We start from the raw sequence: 19,211 nt of genomic DNA on the forward strand, positions 1-19,211 counted from the left end.
GGACACACTGCTGCTGTGAAAATCCATCAACTTAACAACAACTGGAGAGAAGAGAAGAAGAACTATCACAAATATGCATGCCGAGAGTATGGGTAGAAAAGGCACATCATTTGAGAGGAAATGTTATCGATTTAAAACTTAATCATTTAAATATTTGAAAATTGTTTGCTTCATCCTGCTCATATTTAAGCGGACAGATTTTTTTTTTTAAATACTTAGAAAAAGCAAAATGGCAGGACTTCATGCCTTCAGTATTACTGCTAAAACAGCCGGTTTTCCCACCGTTAGGAAAGGAAGAGGCGACCTCATTTCCTCAGGAAGTAGAAGGCTGCCAGTTACTCTCATCACCGCTGCACCACGGTACCCAGCTGGCTCCAGCATTTCATCATTACGCACGTTGACGCAATCAAGATCAGGAGAATTATTTTGCATCATCATGGCTTTTTTTTTTTTTGACTGCATATTTGAGTCATTCCTCTGTTTCACTGACAGGTGGAGGTCTATTTATTGTAGATTGAGCGTTAACCTAGTGTAACCGTAAATATTTTGAGCACATGCTGTCATGCTGAATTATAGGTGTCGCACCGTCATCGGAAACGGACGGTAGCAGAGTTTCTTTCGAGCTCCAGGCAAACATGATTGAAGCAGTGGGTGACTGCAATAAATCACACTGCATTAGATCAGCTCTTCCCCGATTATTGTCCGTTTAACTGATGATATTCTCTACATAAATGTTAAATATGGTCCAAAGGTTGTGAAAAACATCGCTAGGAATACGAATAAACTACATGGGAATCAAATGTCTTGTCTTTTATTTTGGTGTCCAAATAAAAGACACGCTATTTGACACAGTAAGTTCAAAAGCACAATAAAAACTCAAAGTTTGAAAATAAAAGTATTCATTATTCGCTCATTTGCTCTGCGCATATACTCACATATGCAGGTTACTATTTATTCGAATGTGTTTTGTAATCCACCTCAAATCGGTGACGCGAAATAAAAGTACATTTCGTTTGGTATATTTAGATGAACACAAATCACAGCAGTCAAATGTTGGATCACAGGACCAGAGCTGCTATAAATAAAGTCCTGGCTGACTACGCTCACATGAGTCGGAAGAGGGCAGAGTGATAGTAGGAGGGCTTTCTCCGCCTCTCTCACGCCAGCATTCACCCTGTTTCCACCAATAAGCCCAATGAGCCGAGTGCGCACCGCCCACTGTCGATGTGTGTATTTTTTTTCCTCCTCCTTTCCGTTCTTCTTTTTCTTTTTTCTTTTTACAACAGGACTGGATGTGTAGAACGTCACATGTTGTTCCCCCTCCTCAGTCCGGACACGAGCAGACATGTGTTATTTATTGCTCAGCGGTGGGAGAAGACGAACGCTCGCACAACAGGCTCTGGAAAGAGAGGATTAAAAATAAAGCGCGTTTCTTCAGCAACTCGAGGAGAAGGAAGCATTGTGTCTGATATAGCGAAGGACACGAGAATGGCGAGTCCGCCAAACACGGGAGACCCGACGTCTTTGCCTAGTAATACGAACGCGAACAACAACATCAAGAAGTGCGGATATCTAAAGAAGCATAAACACGGACACAAGCGCTATTTCGTTTTAAAAGAGCCGAGCGAAGGTTCACCTGCCCGGCTGGAGTACTACGAGAGCGAGAAGAAATGGAAAAACAAATCGGCCGCGAAGAGGGTTATTCCTCTGGACTGCTGTCTCAACATCAACAAGAGAGCGGACGCAAAACACAAATATCTTATTGCTCTTTATACCAAGGACGAGTATTTTGCCGTGGCGGCAGAAAACGAGCAGGAGCAGCAGGGCTGGTACCGGGTACTGACGGATTTAATGGCAGAGGGGAAAGTATACGACGGCTCAGCGTCCAACTCCGCGTCCTCGCTGGTTGGCTTCGACGAGGAGAGCTACGGTGTAATAACGCCGGTTACCGCCGCCTACAAGGAGATATGGCAAGTGAATCTGAAATCCAAAGGCTTGGGACAAAGCAGACATTTGATCGGAGTGTACCGGCTCTGTCTCTCCAGCCGGACTATCAGCTTTGTCAAGCTGAACTCGGAGGTTGCCTCCGTCATTTTACAGCTGATGAATATCCGGAGGTGCGGCCATTCTGACAGCTTTTTCTTCATTGAGGTTGGCCGATCTGCAGCCACGGGGCCGGGGGAGTTTTGGATGCAGGCGGACGACTCTGTGGTGGCGCAAAATATCCACGAAACTATCTTGGAGGCGATGAAAGCCATGAAGGAGCTGTCTGAATTCCGTCCGCGCAGCAAAAGCCAGTCCTCTGGTACAAACCCCATATCTGTCCCCACACGGAGGCACCTGAACAATCTGCCCCCCAGCCAGACCGGGCTCCCCCGGCGGTCGCGCACTGACAGCATGGCCATGACCTCTCCTGTGAGCAAATTTTCCTCCTGTCGAATACGCACGGCCAGCGAGGGCGATGGCACCATGGCACGCCCCATGTCAGTGACTGGCAGCCCCCTAAGCCCAGGGGTCCACAGGACCCTCCTGACCAGATCTCACACCATTTCAATGCGCCCTTGTCGGACATTTGAATCTTCTTCCCTCCAGCACAGTAAGTCCATGTCTATGCCCCTGTCTCCGACCCCACCCCTAGCCACCCCTAGCCTGGGGAATCTGTCCTCCTACCCAGACACCAGTGCTCCTCGCCCCTCCAGCTGCAGTGCCTCCTTCTCAGGCTCCCCCAGTGATGCAGGCTTCATATCATGTGAGGAGTATGGCTCTAGCCCTGCAGACGCGCGGGACCCGAGATTGCTGCTCACCCTACGCAGCAACACACCCGAGTCTCTCAAAGCTGACACCCCCCCCTCCCGGGACGGCAGTGAGCTTGATGGCTACATGTTGATGGAGCGGCAGAATGGTTACCGCCGCTTAGCGGAGCTGGACAAGGCTTACCGAAAGCGAACGTACTCCCTCACTACCCCCCGCCAGCAGAGAGGTCCCCCCAAAGTATCTTCAGCCTCCCTGGATGAGTATACTCTTATGAGGGCCACTTACAATAGCGGGAGCCAGTCTTCTCGGAGGTGTCACACTGCCTCCCCTAAAGGCGTGCATCCTGAGGATTTCAGGGATGTTCAGATCAGCGTTAGCGGTCACCAAGGAGACAGTGGCTATATGCCCATGATGCCGGGTGTGACACCACAGACATCATGGTCCAAGCATGCCCTCTATATGCCCATGAGCCCCATGTGTGTTTCCGCACCAAAGCAGATCATCAACCCCCGTTCACACTCTTCAGCGGGGCTGGCCCCACACACGGACTCCCCTGGGAGTGTTTCTCTGGAGGACAGCGGCTACATGCGGATGTGGTGCGGAACCAAGATGTCGGTGGAGAGCACTGATGGAAAGCTCACCAACGGAGAGTACCTGAACATGTCTCCTGTTGACTCGCTGGTGTCTCCCACACCCTCAGACTACATCCTCAGTCCTCCAGGCGGAGATCCCCACCCCCAGCAACATCACAAACAGCCTTATTCTTACAGCTCTCTACCACGCTCACTAAAAGGCCAGTTGCAGCGCAATGGGTCCACAGACAAAGACCAGTATGTGGTGATGTGTTTACAAAGACAGCGGATAGAAGAGGAGTCCAACTACTGTCCTGTCACTCCAGGAGACTCTGTAGCCAGCAGCTCTCCGGGGGCACCAAGCACCCATTCATCTGCCCTATCTCCTCTCAGAGTGGCTCGGGTAGACGGAGGTCTGGGACACCGGAATCGGGTGTGTCGGCCCACCCGCCTGGCTCTGGAATCCCTCAGAACACTACCATGTATGAGCGAACACCCGCTTCCCTCAGAGCCACGCAGCCCTGGAGAGTACATAAAGATAGACTTCAGTTGTGCTACTCACAACCTGCTGGCGTCCACAGTGTCAGCGAGCTCCGAGTCTTCTGTGAGTTCAACGTGTGCAGAGAAGGGATCGCTTCCGCTCGCAGACTATGCTAATATTGACATCAGCTCCCCGGGTCACCTTGGCCCACACCAACCCAGGGGTTCCCCCACTGCAGGGTGCCTAAGCCAAACGCCTGAAGTCTTGACTTGCCCTAGTCTGGTGAATGCCCAAGAAGAAGAGAAAAAAAGCACAGAGAGACAAGCAGAGAAGAGGGGGATGGTAGAGGAATATCCTCTCCAACAGCAGGTGAGCCTGGTGTGTCAGCCTGCTCCAGTCAAGGACGACTACACTGAGATGACTTTCAGTCCACCTGCTCCTCTACCTGCTCTCTGCACCACTGATGATGTTCCCCTCCCCACCAGCCCCACTGCCTGTGTCCAGAGACTCAGCCTCGAGAGCAGCATTGTGAATGGGGTGCCCCCTGTGCAAGTGGACTCATTTCTCCTGGGGGGTCCTTTGTTATCTCTCCCCCTTGTGGATCCACACAGAGGGGCCAAAGTGATCCGGGCTGACCCTCAGGGGCGGCGGCGGCACAGCTCTGAGACCTTCTCCTCCACCACCACTGTCACACCAGTGTGCCCATCCTTTGCTCATGACACCAAACGGCACAGCTCTGCCTCTGTGGAGAACGTATCCCACACTGTTTGCAGCTCCGAGGGTTCTGACGAGGACTACGGCAGCAACAGCCCCATGTGCAGGGAGATGTCAGCTGGTTATCAAAATGGACTGAACTACATTGCCTTAAACTTGATGGAGGGAAACCTTGGCGGATGCAGGTTAGGGGGCTGCGATGGACTCCTGAGGTTCAAGACGACAGCCTGTGGCTGCAAGGGGGGCATGAATGGGTTCAACACCAGCCCCTACGCCAGCATGGGATTCAAGGAGACTGCCACTGCTGTGAAAGGTGAGTGTTTCCATATGTGCCAAACAAATTCATTCATTTAGCAGGCTTTCATTCATGAAGGGAGTGGTATCAGGGCTTAGGAGTAGGATAGAGAACCGCCTCAGGGCTTCTCTTCTCTGCAGAGATAGGCTGCCCGTTGCTAAGCAGCACTTCTGAGCTAATTTTCATTCAAAGTTGATAACAATGGTTCTTTTTTTTTGAAGAACATGCAGAGAAAAAACAGCTTTATATGCGTGTCTGCAGTTTAGTCCACGTGTTTAACACTGACTATGGATTGAACCCACTGACGACATACATACATTATTTGAACCGTACCCTTTTATATTAGACTTATTGTCACGCGGCTTACTGCTGTTCAAATCAGAGGGAAACTGGCCACAATTATATTTTGTAGTGTATAAGCTAATGAAATGACAGTTATGCCTGTTTTACATGTGTCAGAACAGCATAATTGGGTGTGAACGGCCACGGCAGCAGAGTGAAATAAAGTCGTTTTGAGCATTGCTGTTGGGTGGAGGCTGCGATGTTTAGACGGGGTTAGTCACCTACTCGTCACACCCAGGACACATTGACAAATCTCAAGGCTGGTCGACACTGTTTGCATGGTCTTTGATCCGTGTCAAACTGCATAGATATTAGAGATATTGGAGCAGAAAGCACCGGAGAACAAGGATGTGTCCTTCCAAATAAACGCTGATCTCCATTCCGGATTGGCTTTGGAATTGAATGGATTTTTATTTTGAAAGCTGTGGCCGGACTTGTTCTACTTTTATCCCGGCTCGCTTGATGCTGCTGTTGTGTGTTTTGTGTGAATGGTCTGCTCTGGTCTCCCCTCAGTGACGCAGTTTTATTCCACGTCAGTATTTCAAAAAACAACTTGTCTGATCCAGTGACGCATGCAGCACGACACATGATGCGCACATGAAAGTAGCTAAAACAGGCAGAGAATAGGCCACGTCTTTATTTTCCATTTCATAACCGTCGATTGCATCTTTTATAAGAAGACAAATGGAATCCTTGTGATGATGTGTCTTTGTGTGAAGGAGCAGTTACCGTCAAAACATTGCCATTTCCCATTATTTTGGTCACTGTTGCGTCAGTGGCTTTTCATGCATCTCTAGATGGTGGGGGTGATTTTCCGGGACATGTCAGACGTTGCTGTTCTTCGAACAGAAAATACACTGTGTCGGGATCACGGTGAGTCAGAAAGCCAGTGTTCCTGATGGTGAAATACAAGAGTTTAATTGGTGTTTGTGGTTTCACAACCACCTTTGTCTCTGTCTCTGTCGGCTCTCATGCCCTGAGTGCAGTCAGCGTGGGGCTTGGTGCAAGTCATCGTGTTCCCCAGAAAAACAAGTGAGTCAGTTGTTTATCAATTGTCAGGTACTGGGTTTCAGGACTGGAATGTGGGCAGTGTGCAAAGGTTGCTGGGAGAGGTGAATGCTCCCTTGTTTTTCTAACCTGGTGGGATGGACTCAGAGAGAGAGAGGGGGGGGGGGGGTTTAGAGGATTCTTTTTTTTTTTTTTTCTTTCTACTGTGAGCAACTTCACAAACACCCTGAAGAAAACGTTTTACACACAAAGGGGGCACTCACTAATGCTTCGTACAAACACATTTGACTTGTACTTGGCACACACACACGCATTTGTGAACCCTCACACTCATTGAGGTCCAGTTACCGGGCTGAAATATTGAATTTGTGTACCACAATGGAGACGTGTCTCCGAGGTTAACAAGAGCAGGGGAGGAGGAGAGAGGGAGCTGAGGAACAATGGTGAAAGATGCATGACTTGTGTTGTTTTTCATGTACAACAAAGTAGACAATTGAGCTGTCTGGAGGGGGAGAGAGTGAGGGGGGAGGGGTAAGAAGGAAAGGAAGAAAAGAAACGCAGAAAGAGATAAAGATCATTCCGGTGAGAGTTGGCCTTTGCTACTGTATTTCGGTTACATAAGCCCTTCCTCGCAAACAAATATCCTTGTACAGAATAGTGAATGACTCTGCTCTCTGATCGGGGATGTGACCAGTGTGGCATGTCATTGATACTCTCATCAAAACACAAATACACTTCTGTTGCTCGTGTGTGTGTGTGAGAGGAAAAAGAGGGCATGACTGTTTAGTACAAGATGGCAGGCTTTACCACATCCTCTTCTTCTCACTGACTGAACCATAGTTCCATGTAGTGCATCAGTTTGAAACGGGAACATTCGGAAGTCAAATCCCCTGTCCTTATTTGACATCTGACATTTTTGGGGAGAGACGGAGAAGAAAGGGAGACATCGCTCCATCCTGCCCGTCTGTTTGTGGAGGGTTTTTTTATGGCTCACCGAGGAGTAGTTGAGTCCGTTAGTTGAGAGGTTACACTGTTGTTGTTTGGGTTTTGGCCCTGACATGGTGGTCCGGGAGGGGGGGGGGGGGTGATGTGGCAGAGGAGGGGGGGCTGTTTAGCTTTCAGTGCACGCCTTCTGGCCCTGTCCACAATGTCAGTTACTTGACCTTTGAACTAGCGCTGTGCGTGTGAGAGACTCTGAGCGGGGGGGAGGATATTGTCATCGGGGCTTGTCCAGAAATCCACACACCGCCATCTCTGTGGCAAAAGCCAAACAGGGAGGCGTGTGTGCTATTTCTTTTTTTACGACTTCTTACTCCCATTCTCTGGCTGTCCTCATCGCACCGCTCCTTTTAGAGTAAATCTCTCAAGCCACTTCTCTCTTCTCCATTAAAGCCTCTTTATCATCATATCGCCTTCTTTTCCCACCCCGGTCCTCGTCTATCGAATGTATCTCTCTCTCAGGCTAAACGGTGCAGACAGGGGATGAGACTGACTCATACTCTTCATGCCTTTCATTTGTGGGCCCAGACTGCCTCTCCACCACCACCACCACCACCCAAACACACACTCATTCCCACTTTGTCTGTGTGTCTTCCTCTCCTGTGTGTGTGCACATATACGCAGCCATCAGCAGATGGCGGAGGGCCGGTGGGTGTAGGTGGGGTGGGGGGGGGGGGGGTCAGGGGGTTTTGCACCTGCCCTGCCAAGTAGTGCTCACTGGTTATCAGGCCCTTCAGAGGAGAGTGACAATACGCGAATGACTGGCCACCATCTGCCACAACAACAACAGGGAGAAGGTGGGGGTGTGGCAAGGCAGTTTCAAACCCCCCCCCCCCCCCCACACCCACACAGACACACCTTCTCCTTCTCACTTGTGTTTTTCCTGTTGTTAACTGACCTCAGTGGACATTGGCTTTTCACACAAGAGGCCATTAACTGTGCATTAAACAATTAGCAAATCATATCTGATCAGAGACACCAACGAGGCTCTCACTCCTCTTGCTGCTTGGTTTATCTCGCACTGCCAACAACAATAACACACAATTAACAGCCAACTGGTTGGAAGGATTGATTGGAAGTGTGAAGAGCTCATTGCTCCGATTGATGGAAAATCAGCAGCTTATTTTGATGACCGATTTATCGTTTTTCAAACAAAAATTCCAAACTTTCTCTGGTTCCAGCTTCACTAGTTTGAGGATATAGACTAAATCATTTGTCAAATGATGAATGGTAAATGAAAATAATAGCTATGGTTGCAGCCGTCGAAATGTCTTTTGTTGTGAATCAGGAGCTGTGAAACAATAAAACCTTTTTTTTTTAATGCAAGAGGGAACCGAAGAAACATGTTTGATCTTTGACAGAAAAGCTCCATATATACAGTATGTAGTGTAGAAAGTACTCTTCTCTAGTCAAATAATCGGGTTAGGTTTTATTTGTGCAGCCCATTAGCCTGCTGAGAACAATTACCTTGATGATTTGATTACATTTTCAGGAACATTCAGTCTTTGTCCTCACCTGATTTGTACACTCCTCCCTTACAGACACACAAACACACACACACACACACACACACACACACACACACACACACACACGCACACACAGCGCTCCTGGCTGTCTGATACATACCTCTTTGAGTAAAGTAGGGCGGGATGTTCCAGTCCTCGATAGGAAAAAAAAAAAAAGAGTCAACCATCCATATCCTCAATTTAGCTTTGAGTTCACAATGATTACATTCACTTCAGGATTAGACATTGTTGAGTGGCTTGTTTTGTCACTCAACATGTCACATGTCGTATAGTACTTGCACACAACAGGTCCACTGGCTTCAGGCCGATTGAGGTTTTTCATTCATGAATAGTCCAGCACATCATAAACTCTTTTCTATCTCTCTGGACCCTGATACTGTATTAATCCTTCTCCATAGAGGTGTATAATATAGTTAAGCATAGGATTAGCTCTCAACTGGGAGGATTTGCTGCTTTTCTTGGTCATGATGATCGTATATATTAAAAATCTTAGGGTTTTACCCTGTTGGTTAGACTAAACAATCACAATTATCTGACTTTTTACACACCAAATGCTTTTGGAATTAATCAGGAAAAAATGAAAATAACCAGTTGTCGGTTGCAACCTTTTGTTGTTTGTCATTTTATTCTGAGGGGAAAGCCCACGCTATCAGTGCAAACATGTTTAAAAATGAGATAAGATTGAAAGGATTATCTGGAATATGGATGAGTCGGCAGGATAGCCGAGTCAACAGTGGTTGTTGTTTTTGTTTTGCTGGTTCAGACAGAGGTGTGGGAGGTCAGAGGTGAAGAGTTAGTCAGTGTTGGGTCGTAGGAGCGCTGCTATAGATCAGGGAGGAGCCAGCAGGAATGTAAACAGAGCACATCTGAGCCTGCTGATCTGGAGGAGGAAACCTGCTCGCAACATCACTTTTGTTGCTGGCAGGAGCTCATTCTCTACCCGACGGCTGATGATCCTCCTCCTTTGTTGCTGCGCAGAAATACAGTTGGAGAAGTTTCCCCATAAGCTCATTCACTTACAAGGCGGAACTACTCGAGCAGGTGATAATGCATCAGCAGACATGGGGACGTGTTTACTCTGCCTCTGAAGCACCAGAGAGGCTGCGAATACATGCCTGTGTGTGCGCCCTAGTCCTCAATGGAGCATGGCTAAATTTAGCCTGAGATCTAAATAAATAATGAACAGAGCTTCAATGTGTGTGTGTGTGTGTGTGTGTGTGTGTTGGGACAGGGGGCCACAGACGTGGATTGCTGGGGGGAGGAGGGGGGGGGGGGGGCCGAGGGGTGTGTGCTCCAAAAAGAGGAGGGAGGGAGGAGGGGTGTGTGCATGTGCTCCAAAAAGAGGAGGGGGTAGGAGGCATTGGGTTCATTTCCCTGCTGGACCACTGCTCCCTTCTATAAACCCCCCCCCCCCCCCCAAATCTGTCTGCCCGCCCACTCTTTTCTCCGATCAGCATGTGTTTGAACAGCAGTGTGTGCGGTGAGTGCCCATACGGCACATTGTCTTGTTGCACTATTGCTTGTTCATACAATAATAATAATCATGTTTATATGTGCACCTGGTTGCTAGTCTAAGCCGTTGGTGATTCAGTTCTCCTTCCCGGCACGTTGCAGTCATTCTCACCCAAGTGTCTTCCTCTGCAGGCCAATGCCTGGCCCAGCCCCTCCAGAGACAGACACACACACACACACACAGATTGTTATGGACCGGCGGCCCCATGATCTCACTGCATTCCCAGTCCTCTCTGTCAGGTTGATTCTGTTACTGTGGTTTTTCCACCTCTAACAACCTCCAGTGTTTCTATTTTCTTCTGTCTCAATGCGAGACAGAGCTAAGCCAGCACAGGTGGCCTCAGGAGGAAAATCAACTGTTTTATCTTTCAAGTTAACGCTGTGGTTCCATATTTTTGCTTATCAGACATCCCTGAGGATCTGTGGAAATGCACCAGCCTATTTCCCCCCCCCCCCCCCCACACACACTGTGATGTTTTGGACATCAGTAAGTGTTGGGTCAAGTGTCCATAAAGCCCAAGTATTGACATCAGCCTCTGATTTTCCTTTACAGCATGTATGTATAGGCCAAAGACAGAGAACAGATGTGTGTGTGTGTGTGTGTGTGTGTGTGTGTGTGTTTATGGAGGGAGTAGTTGAGGAGGGCTCTGAATGAAAGGTTTGTTTTAGAGAATGACCATCACATCCAGCTTTGTGAAAACAGCTCTTGTTCGTGGCTGGGGAAGATGGAGAGGAGACGGCGAATGAGGGAAGAAATTCAGCCGAGTAGAGAGGCTTTGTGTGTGTGTGTGTGTGTGTGTGTGTGTGTGTGTGTGTGTGTGTGTGTGTGTGTGTGTGTGTGTGTGTGTGTGTGTGTGCGTCAGCCAAGGCTTCCGCTCTCATTTGATAGCTCTGCATGCAAATGAAACCTCACAAACAAGTACACCGGGGCAAGGGTCGGCACAACTTTCCACTGGGAGAAATGTGACACTCTGAAGACCCAGAGTTTATAGTGTGTGAAAACACACAGCTGGGCTGTGTGTGGGAGTGAGCCTGGCATTCTTTTGTTGATTTGACTTCAGTAGGTATGCAATCAACAATACCTGTGTGTGTGTGTGTGTGTTGCTGTGTGGGAGTGTTGTTGCTGTATCTTTTGCTGTCATTGGAGACTGCCCTGTGTCAGCTGCACGGTGCTAAATGCCACTCTGTTTTTCCCTTGCCGTGAAAGCACCTGCCACTTCAGTGTCTACCAGCTGAGGAATACACACACACACACACACACACACACACACACACACACACACACACACACACAAAGGCAAGCCGCTTGAAGAGCACTTTTTCCTTACTTGGTAACAGAGTGGGGGTATCCATTTGAAGTCCCCCCCACCCTCCTTCTCTACCGCTCCATAATAAATCACATCTACTGTATGTACACACACTTAAATCAAGTTTCTGAAGGTATTATTGACCAACAAATCTCATTCAGTTAGATTAAACTTCATGTCTGTAAATAACATGACAAGAAACTCATTGGTGTTTTTTCTTTCTTCTTCTTTCAGAATGAAGGCTCCTCCCTCTTCTTCCTGTGAACGTAGGATTTCACTGCAGCCGAGTGATGAGGTCGCCCCAGCGACAGCTGGACCACGCGCTGCAGTCGATGTCCTTTGACCTTTTTGCCGCCTTCGATGGTCACGGGGACGGCCATCGCCACGGCAACACGGACACTTGACCCTTGCCCCAAATCTTCCCTCCGCTTTTCTCGGCACCAAAACATTCAGCTGCTAATGCTGGTGTTGTACTAGATTACTTAACAAATAACAAGAACTTAAACTGACTATTAACTCTAACCATAGACGGGTTACTATTTATCTCTGTGCATAGGCCTGCAAAATTGTCCTGCAGTATAATGTTATTTTACTTCTTACTATTGTTATTATTACCATTCATATACTTTCAGCTGGTCTTTTGGCTTCAGCCGGTTGTCGCCAGATCCTCTCACCTGAAAACCTGTGAACCAAACCTGGAGAGCAAAGTGTGCACACACATACACGCAAAAAACCTTTTCATGCATACAGATTACATATATTTATTTATTTATTTGTCATGTAGGTATGCATTTAATGACGCGTGTGTGTGTGAATTTGTATACGGATTGTACTGCAAAAAGAACTGACATTTATGAACATATTTAAAAATCCAAGTTAACATTTTGCTAAAAACAACAACAACAACAAAAAAAGACCTACCTCATCAAAACCCAGGTTGGTACCAATTCACACAATAGAAATATATGTGAAATATTTATTTTCAGAGGTGAATGTTTTTTTTAAGTTTTTTTTTTTTTAAATCACCAATCCAAAGCCTTACTCAAGCCATCAGCCCCAATCTGATGGACCTTTTAAGTTTGGACCTATAAACACGCATTATATCAAAGATTGAACCGATCATCTTATAGAATGTTCATCAAAGCCGAAATGAGAGACGGCCTCTCTGAGATTAAGTTCTTTCCTCTCCCCATCTTACATTTATGACAGGATGATGTATTAAAGATCCAGAGTAATATATTTATTAATATGCCTGAAATGGAGGATTCACACGCTAACAGAATACCCAGAGGACTTCAAAGGAACACCTGACATTGCATTGCGTAACCCATGCATGCAGGTGTCGCACATCCAAACATCGCAGCATGAACCAGGTCCAACTGGACCTGACCACCAGATCTGTGGCCTGTCTGAGCCCAAGTCTCGGCACCTTTATACACTTTACCTACTCAGCCACGGTTCACCTGTGATATCCCGCACACCCACACACCCTGCAGGAAGTTATGACCTGTCAGGAAAAGGGACGGAGGACATGAATGTTTGAAGTTGTTTATACAAAGTAACTTGACTCAGCTCAGAATCTTAAGTTTTCTCACCTGATGCCTCTTTGCGGAGAGCTGTCGCACCACATTGGTCGGCTGGCAGGTGCAGGCAGCGCCGGGCAAATGTATGACGCAGTCAGACCGGCTGTTTAACGAGCCGCTCGATAGCTTGAAACCACTTTGAGCTGAGAGCGAGCCAGGCGGGACACGCCAGAGCTAATGCATGGTCTTGCACTTACAAACTTTCCAGATTGTAACACCAAGACACATTGAATGTAGTACATGCTGTGTTCCGGGCTTGAGAGCATACAACCCGACAAACACCCCAGCAACCGCAACAGCATCAACGAAACATGAATCGAAACTATGACGCAGATACAAGCCTCTCTTTATTGATCTGAATTCACTGGTACTTACCCGTTGCCTATAGACTGTAAATAGTGAAAGACAAATGACATTTTAGCAAACGCTGAAAAACCTTTGAGAGATGTTAAGTTAAATAACTTATGTTGTTTGTACTGTACATATTACGTGTTTGAGTGAACTTTCTGATACAACAAAAGCACTAATTAAGTTATAGGCTAACCAGTATGGCTTGGCTTAGATTTTTTTAAAAGCTGTCACGGGATAGTCTTGTTAAATGGATGGATGCCACTATGAGGACATTTTCCAATGCTGTAATTCTGACAAAAAAAGGATTTTAAGAGAAGTCATCAATACTTCACAAAATTAAGTCTTGTTACAACACAAATGGCATATATGCAATATTTACACTTTTGAAAATTAGTTTACAAGACGTACCAAATGTATAAATACTGTTAATAATGTTTGTTAATCCTTAAAATCTGATTTGTTTTTTTGCTGTTTGTGCATTTTTTCTCTCTCTCCAAATTTGAAATGAAAACTTCTTGTTTTTTGCTAATCAAGCCTCTTGGTGTTTTGAGCAGTGTTTTGCATTTGGATAATGTTTCAAGTTTTTATTCAGCATCTAAAGGTTACGATATGGGCTTCTCTTGCTGTGTCTTTCATTGTGAATGTTGCATATTGTGATGCTACTAAGAGATGATCATTTAAACTTAGTTCATTGCTTTAGATTGTGTTGATTCTTTATAGACACATGCAATAAATAATGATGTTATTTAAGAAAGCCACTCGCCTCTGTGTTTCCGTCCTCCGCTCCCTCTCTCCTCCGCATCACATCACAAACCAGCCCGAGCTTTTCATCTTTCATTTCAATAGGCACTCGCCGAGCAGATGTTTCAATTCAGTTTCCTGCCTCTTTCATTAAGAAATCCTTCATTCGGAAAGAGAGGACATATCTAGATTCACTTTCATTTCCCATGTCCCTCCTTGTTTTTAAAGCCCTGCTCCCTATTGAGCAAGAGTGCTTTAAGAATTGGGTGTGCTTTGTGCTTTGCTCCCAGTCCCCACCCCCAGCAATAGTAATTAGACCAGCGTGTTGAAACAGCCCCTGGAACTGGGAGGGAATACATAATATTGTGATAGGATTATGATTTGTGCACCCTGAGCCATATGCTGTCAGATTATTCATTCTCACAGCCCTGGTAATTAAAACGGTAATTAATGCTAAGAAATTGTTGTAATTGTCTACTATGGCTCGTGGTCTATGTTTGGATGGGGGGAGGGGCTGGCTTTTAGGATGCATGTGCTGGGTGAGGGACATGACTTGTTTCTACTTAAATCTTAAGTACGTGAGCAGCACAGATGGAGAGCAGTGAACGGTTAAAATGGAGGTTGTAGACAAATGTGCAGGTTGACTGCCAGAGGAAGGGCAGAATGGTAGCCTAAAGGTGGGCCCCTTCAATGAGACAGATTTGTCTCTGCAGCATTATGTAGAATCCAGGAGGCTAATGAGAGAGCAGAATTAGAGAGAGCAAAGTATGACATATTCTCTGGAAACCAAATCTCATCCATCACTGGTCTCTTCATTGCTCCTGTTCTCCGTCTTGCTGCTTAAGTTTAATTAAAGACTCATTAAATTGTAAAGAAGGGATCAAGAGTAAGCTGCAGGCCATTAGTCTCTCTGTCTGTCACCTCTATCCTTTACTGCTCACTGTCAAAGACCGGTCAGGAGGAAGGGCCAATGATAATACTTGCGTTACTATGTTGAAAGAGTGAAACAGAAGGTAACGCCTGATCATAGCCTCTATGCACCATGCAAATCGCTGTTACAGTGAGATAATGCAAACTCAATGAGCTAGCTTGCCCGTGAATATCGTATATCAAATATGTGCCAGCTAGTGTTTGAATGTGTGTGTGAGTGATTATATGTGCACGTGACAAAGTGTGTGTGTGTGTGTGTGTGTCTGGATAGGAAGGTCGGTCATGCAACAGTAGATAGGTCCATATGAGCAGTAAAGTAGCCAGTTGCCCCAGGGAGTCATCTGCCTTATGGACAGAGACCTGCAGCAGCACCACAGGAAATGGTATGTTTCCGGAAAGCTGTCTGGGACACGCCACTAATGTGTGTGTGTGTGTGTGTGTGTGTGTGTGCTTTTGAAAGGGTTTGTGCATGTCCCCTACAACAACAATAATCAGTCTTCAATTGGTTTGTGCAACATCTTTTCTAGAGTGCACTCGAGAGAGCGAGGTTACTTTGAACACAAACATATAACAGGCTGTAAACAAAACTGTAAAAAACTGTAAAAAAAACATTATCATTGTAATCTCCATGAAGGGAGACATTACACCCCTACATACTGCTTGATAACTGCAATGTTACAGGTTCATTGCATGCCACACTGCAAGATAAACTCTTGGTTGCAACCTAATGGTACAATAGATATTTAGATATTGTGAAACATGTCCGATGTTGTGACAAATGCTAAGAGTATTGCATTGCTACAATTTAAATTAGAAATAAGAAAATAAATAATTCAAGCAATGGGACGTCCTGAAAATGTGTTAATTATTTTCCAACTCTGTTTCAGTTGCCAAAGCTCTAAATTTAAACAAAAGTTTTAACCACATTTGCCTCATGATTGTTTGGTTGGACGGCCTAAACAAATCAAATGTTTAGAGGCGTTTGCCTTGGTAGCACGTCAGGTGGTGTTGACGATCTTCATGGATGTTCCCATCACGTTTCTCCAACAGAACCCTGTTGAAAGATACTTTGTTCATACTTATTTACCTAGCCTTTAAAAGTCATTCTTGACGACAACGTTGACGTGACAACATTAGTGTTCTTGTTCTGCTGGAACTGGAACTGGCACAGAAATCCACACAGGTGACGCCACAGAAAGTCCCTAAAGCAGAATGCTCTTCATCTGATCACAGGCCAAATATTTGGTTTTCCTCAGGCTTGCGGAAGCCTGTCTGCTGATGTGGTCAGGTGCCTCGCAGACTCATCTGTATTCAGGTTCCCGGCTATTTCCCCAGAAATGGAAGCTGGAGCTGGAACACGCTTGTGTCAACCTTATAGTGTTGCATAATGTAGTAGAACAAGTTCAGTAAACAAGAGTTAACTTCCTCTTTCCAGTGAATTGTGAGAATGCAGAAACAGTTTTTAGACATCTTACACCAGGGGTCTCAAACTCCCGGCTCGCGGGCCAAATCCGGCCCGCGACGTCATTTTATGTGGCCCGCGAATCCGCAAGCAACAAAATATATATATATATATATTTATTTTTTTTATAAAGTTAGACTTGATTATAAAAATATCCCCATAGTCGAAATTATGAGATAGAAAGTCGAAGTTATGAGATAGAAAGTCATAACTATGATAGGAAGTCGAAGTTATGAGATAGAAAGTCATAACTATGATAGGAAGTCATAATTCTGAGATAGAAAGTCAAAATGATGAGATACTTAAACACACAGGCACAGAAGCAGCTCTTTGGCTGGTTACTCGACACTTGACATGGAAATGTATTGTGAGTACATAGAAGACTACTTTAAACGTTGCTTTAAAAACACATGAAATACTTCATGATTGTGCAAATGCACCCTTGAAAGGATTTTAAGCTTTGAACAAAGTTATTGTAATAACTTGTGTTTGATATTTGTCTTTGATATTTTCAATAATAGTTTGATCTTTGATCCCTAAATTAAAAGGATTTAAGTTGTAACAACAGAAATGTGCTTAAATATATTTTTACATTTATATAACTACATGTACAATATTTTTACACTTGAATAAACAATAATCAAATGCAGAGACAGTTATTTACCAATATGTTAGGAGTAGTTACATTTACACAGTCTTACATTTACAACCGGCCCTTTGAGGCGACCGCGATGCTGATGTGGCCCCGGAGTGAAAATGAGTTTGAGACCCCTGTCTTACACACACATGAACGTACAGTCACACTAAGCAACACACCTTTTGCATACTGTTGTAAACCTCTGTCAATGTCCAAATAAATATATTGTACATACGTGAGCAAAGCCTGACAAACTAACTGAGAGAACAAAGTCTGTATTAAAAGAAGAAAATGCCTCAATATTTATTTGTTGATAAGATAGACAGGATGGAATGGTGGGGTTCAGGCTGACAATGTTCCACAACATCATGCTTAATTCGTGTTTTACATTTGATTCAAAGTTAAAAGCAGTAAGGGCAGCTCTTCCAGGCTTTTAGGATTTCAAACTCTTCTGTTTTCTACAAGAACCCTGAAACTATGATCCTTGAAAAAAAACGAGTCAGTATGAAAGTCCCACTTGGGTCTTTTACAGGAAAGTGTGGGAGTGCCTGTTGCTCACTTGCATGAATCAGTGTGTGTTTGCGTGAGTTGGTGGATGCATGTGTGTTTGGTCAGCCTGTTCAGCAGACATTCCCAGCTGTTTTCCAGGTACAGTGTTCTCACGCTTCTTGTGCATCTCCTGTTTCTCACGCTGGCTGCTTTGACTATAATCCCTTCCAACACGTGAACACACACACACACACACACACACACACACACACACACACACACACACACACACACACACACACAAACACTGCCCCACCTCTTTACCTGGCCACCAGGTAAACAGAAACCCACCTCACACACTCTCTCACACACCCCTTCCTGTTTCTGAGAGACAGCCACAACAAAGACAAGGACAAGGGAAAATAAGCACACTCCCAAACAAACACAAGAGGCAATGGGACAAGTACGAGGTGAAGAGGGAGGAAGAGGCAGGTAAGAGAGATGGAAAAACAAAGACAGAGGGAACGTGGGAGGTGGAGATGAGATGTGGGAATGTGCGGGAAACCGACACGATGAGCTCATGCTCTCTTTTGGCCCTGCCCACCGTTACGTGACTCACACTTAGCAGGTGCGTCTGCTTGTGTGTTTACAGCTGCGGGTCAACTTAGGGTGTGTCCTCATTACACTGCTGGGGGAACATGTTCCCTCAAGCACAGGGAGAGCTATTCATCACGCCAGTGCTTCAACGGCTTTGCTTCTTTATTACCCCGCTGCTTGGCCGACAGTCAAAGAGACTATGCGCAACAGAAAAAGAGGATTTTAAAATCAAACTTTCTGAAACTTAAATTGAGAAAAAACAGTAGCTCTACAGAGTGTATGATGTAAGGATTACACGTTTGGAAACTCTTGAGTATGCAGTCCCTTGAAAGTCCCTGAGAGGGAGGTTTTTCAGGAGTGGGCCCCTGGTACAGGTCTTCTGCTCCCCTCCCTGTTTTTTCCTAAAAGTGATGGATGTGGTTGTTGGAGACGGCACACGGCCTGCAGACGGCCACCAGCTCCTTACAAGGAAACACCATCTGCTTTTTTCATTCTTTCATTCAAACCTTTATTTCAGACTCTGGGATGAATTGAGGGAGACTCTCGTTTTCAATTATGCTGAGCATGAACAAAGACATTAAACATTCAGTCAGCAAACGATCAATAAGTCAACCCGTGAAAGTAGAAATACAATCACACACATCCCAACAAACACAACAAACAATATCAGTTGAAACAGACTGATGACAGACTGATAGCTGTTATTAATAAAAACCATTTGGCTGCTGAGTGTCAATGAGCTGCATGTGTGTATTTCATTTGGTGATCATGTGTGTTCTGCATTCAAGGAAAAGAGGGTTCTGATCTGGAGCATCTAATAAATAAAAAGAATCTGTCAAACTCAGTAAAACTCATGGTTAGTTTGTACCAATGTGTCAGTGTCTGTGTAAATGAGTGCATACACTAAT

General features: G+C 45.6%; 1 protein-coding gene across 1 annotated transcript; it reads left to right on the forward strand.

Annotated features, from left to right (window-relative positions):
* Nucleotides 1–1,358: 1,358 nt before the first annotated feature.
* irs2b (insulin receptor substrate 2b) lies at nucleotides 1,359–14,182 on the forward strand. The gene is made up of 2 exons (XM_079276956.1): nucleotides 1,359–4,834; nucleotides 11,748–14,182. Exons 1-2 carry the CDS (start codon nucleotides 1,489–1,491, stop codon nucleotides 11,750–11,752), a joined length of 3,351 nt encoding a protein of 1,116 aa, XP_079133082.1. The 5' UTR covers nucleotides 1,359–1,488; the 3' UTR covers nucleotides 11,753–14,182.
* Nucleotides 14,183–19,211: the final 5,029 nt, after the last annotated feature.

The sequence above is a fragment of the Melanostigma gelatinosum genome, assembly GCF_949748355.1.
Source record: "Melanostigma gelatinosum genome assembly, chromosome: 10".
In the NCBI taxonomy this organism is placed as follows: domain Eukaryota; kingdom Metazoa; phylum Chordata; class Actinopteri; order Perciformes; family Zoarcidae; genus Melanostigma; species Melanostigma gelatinosum.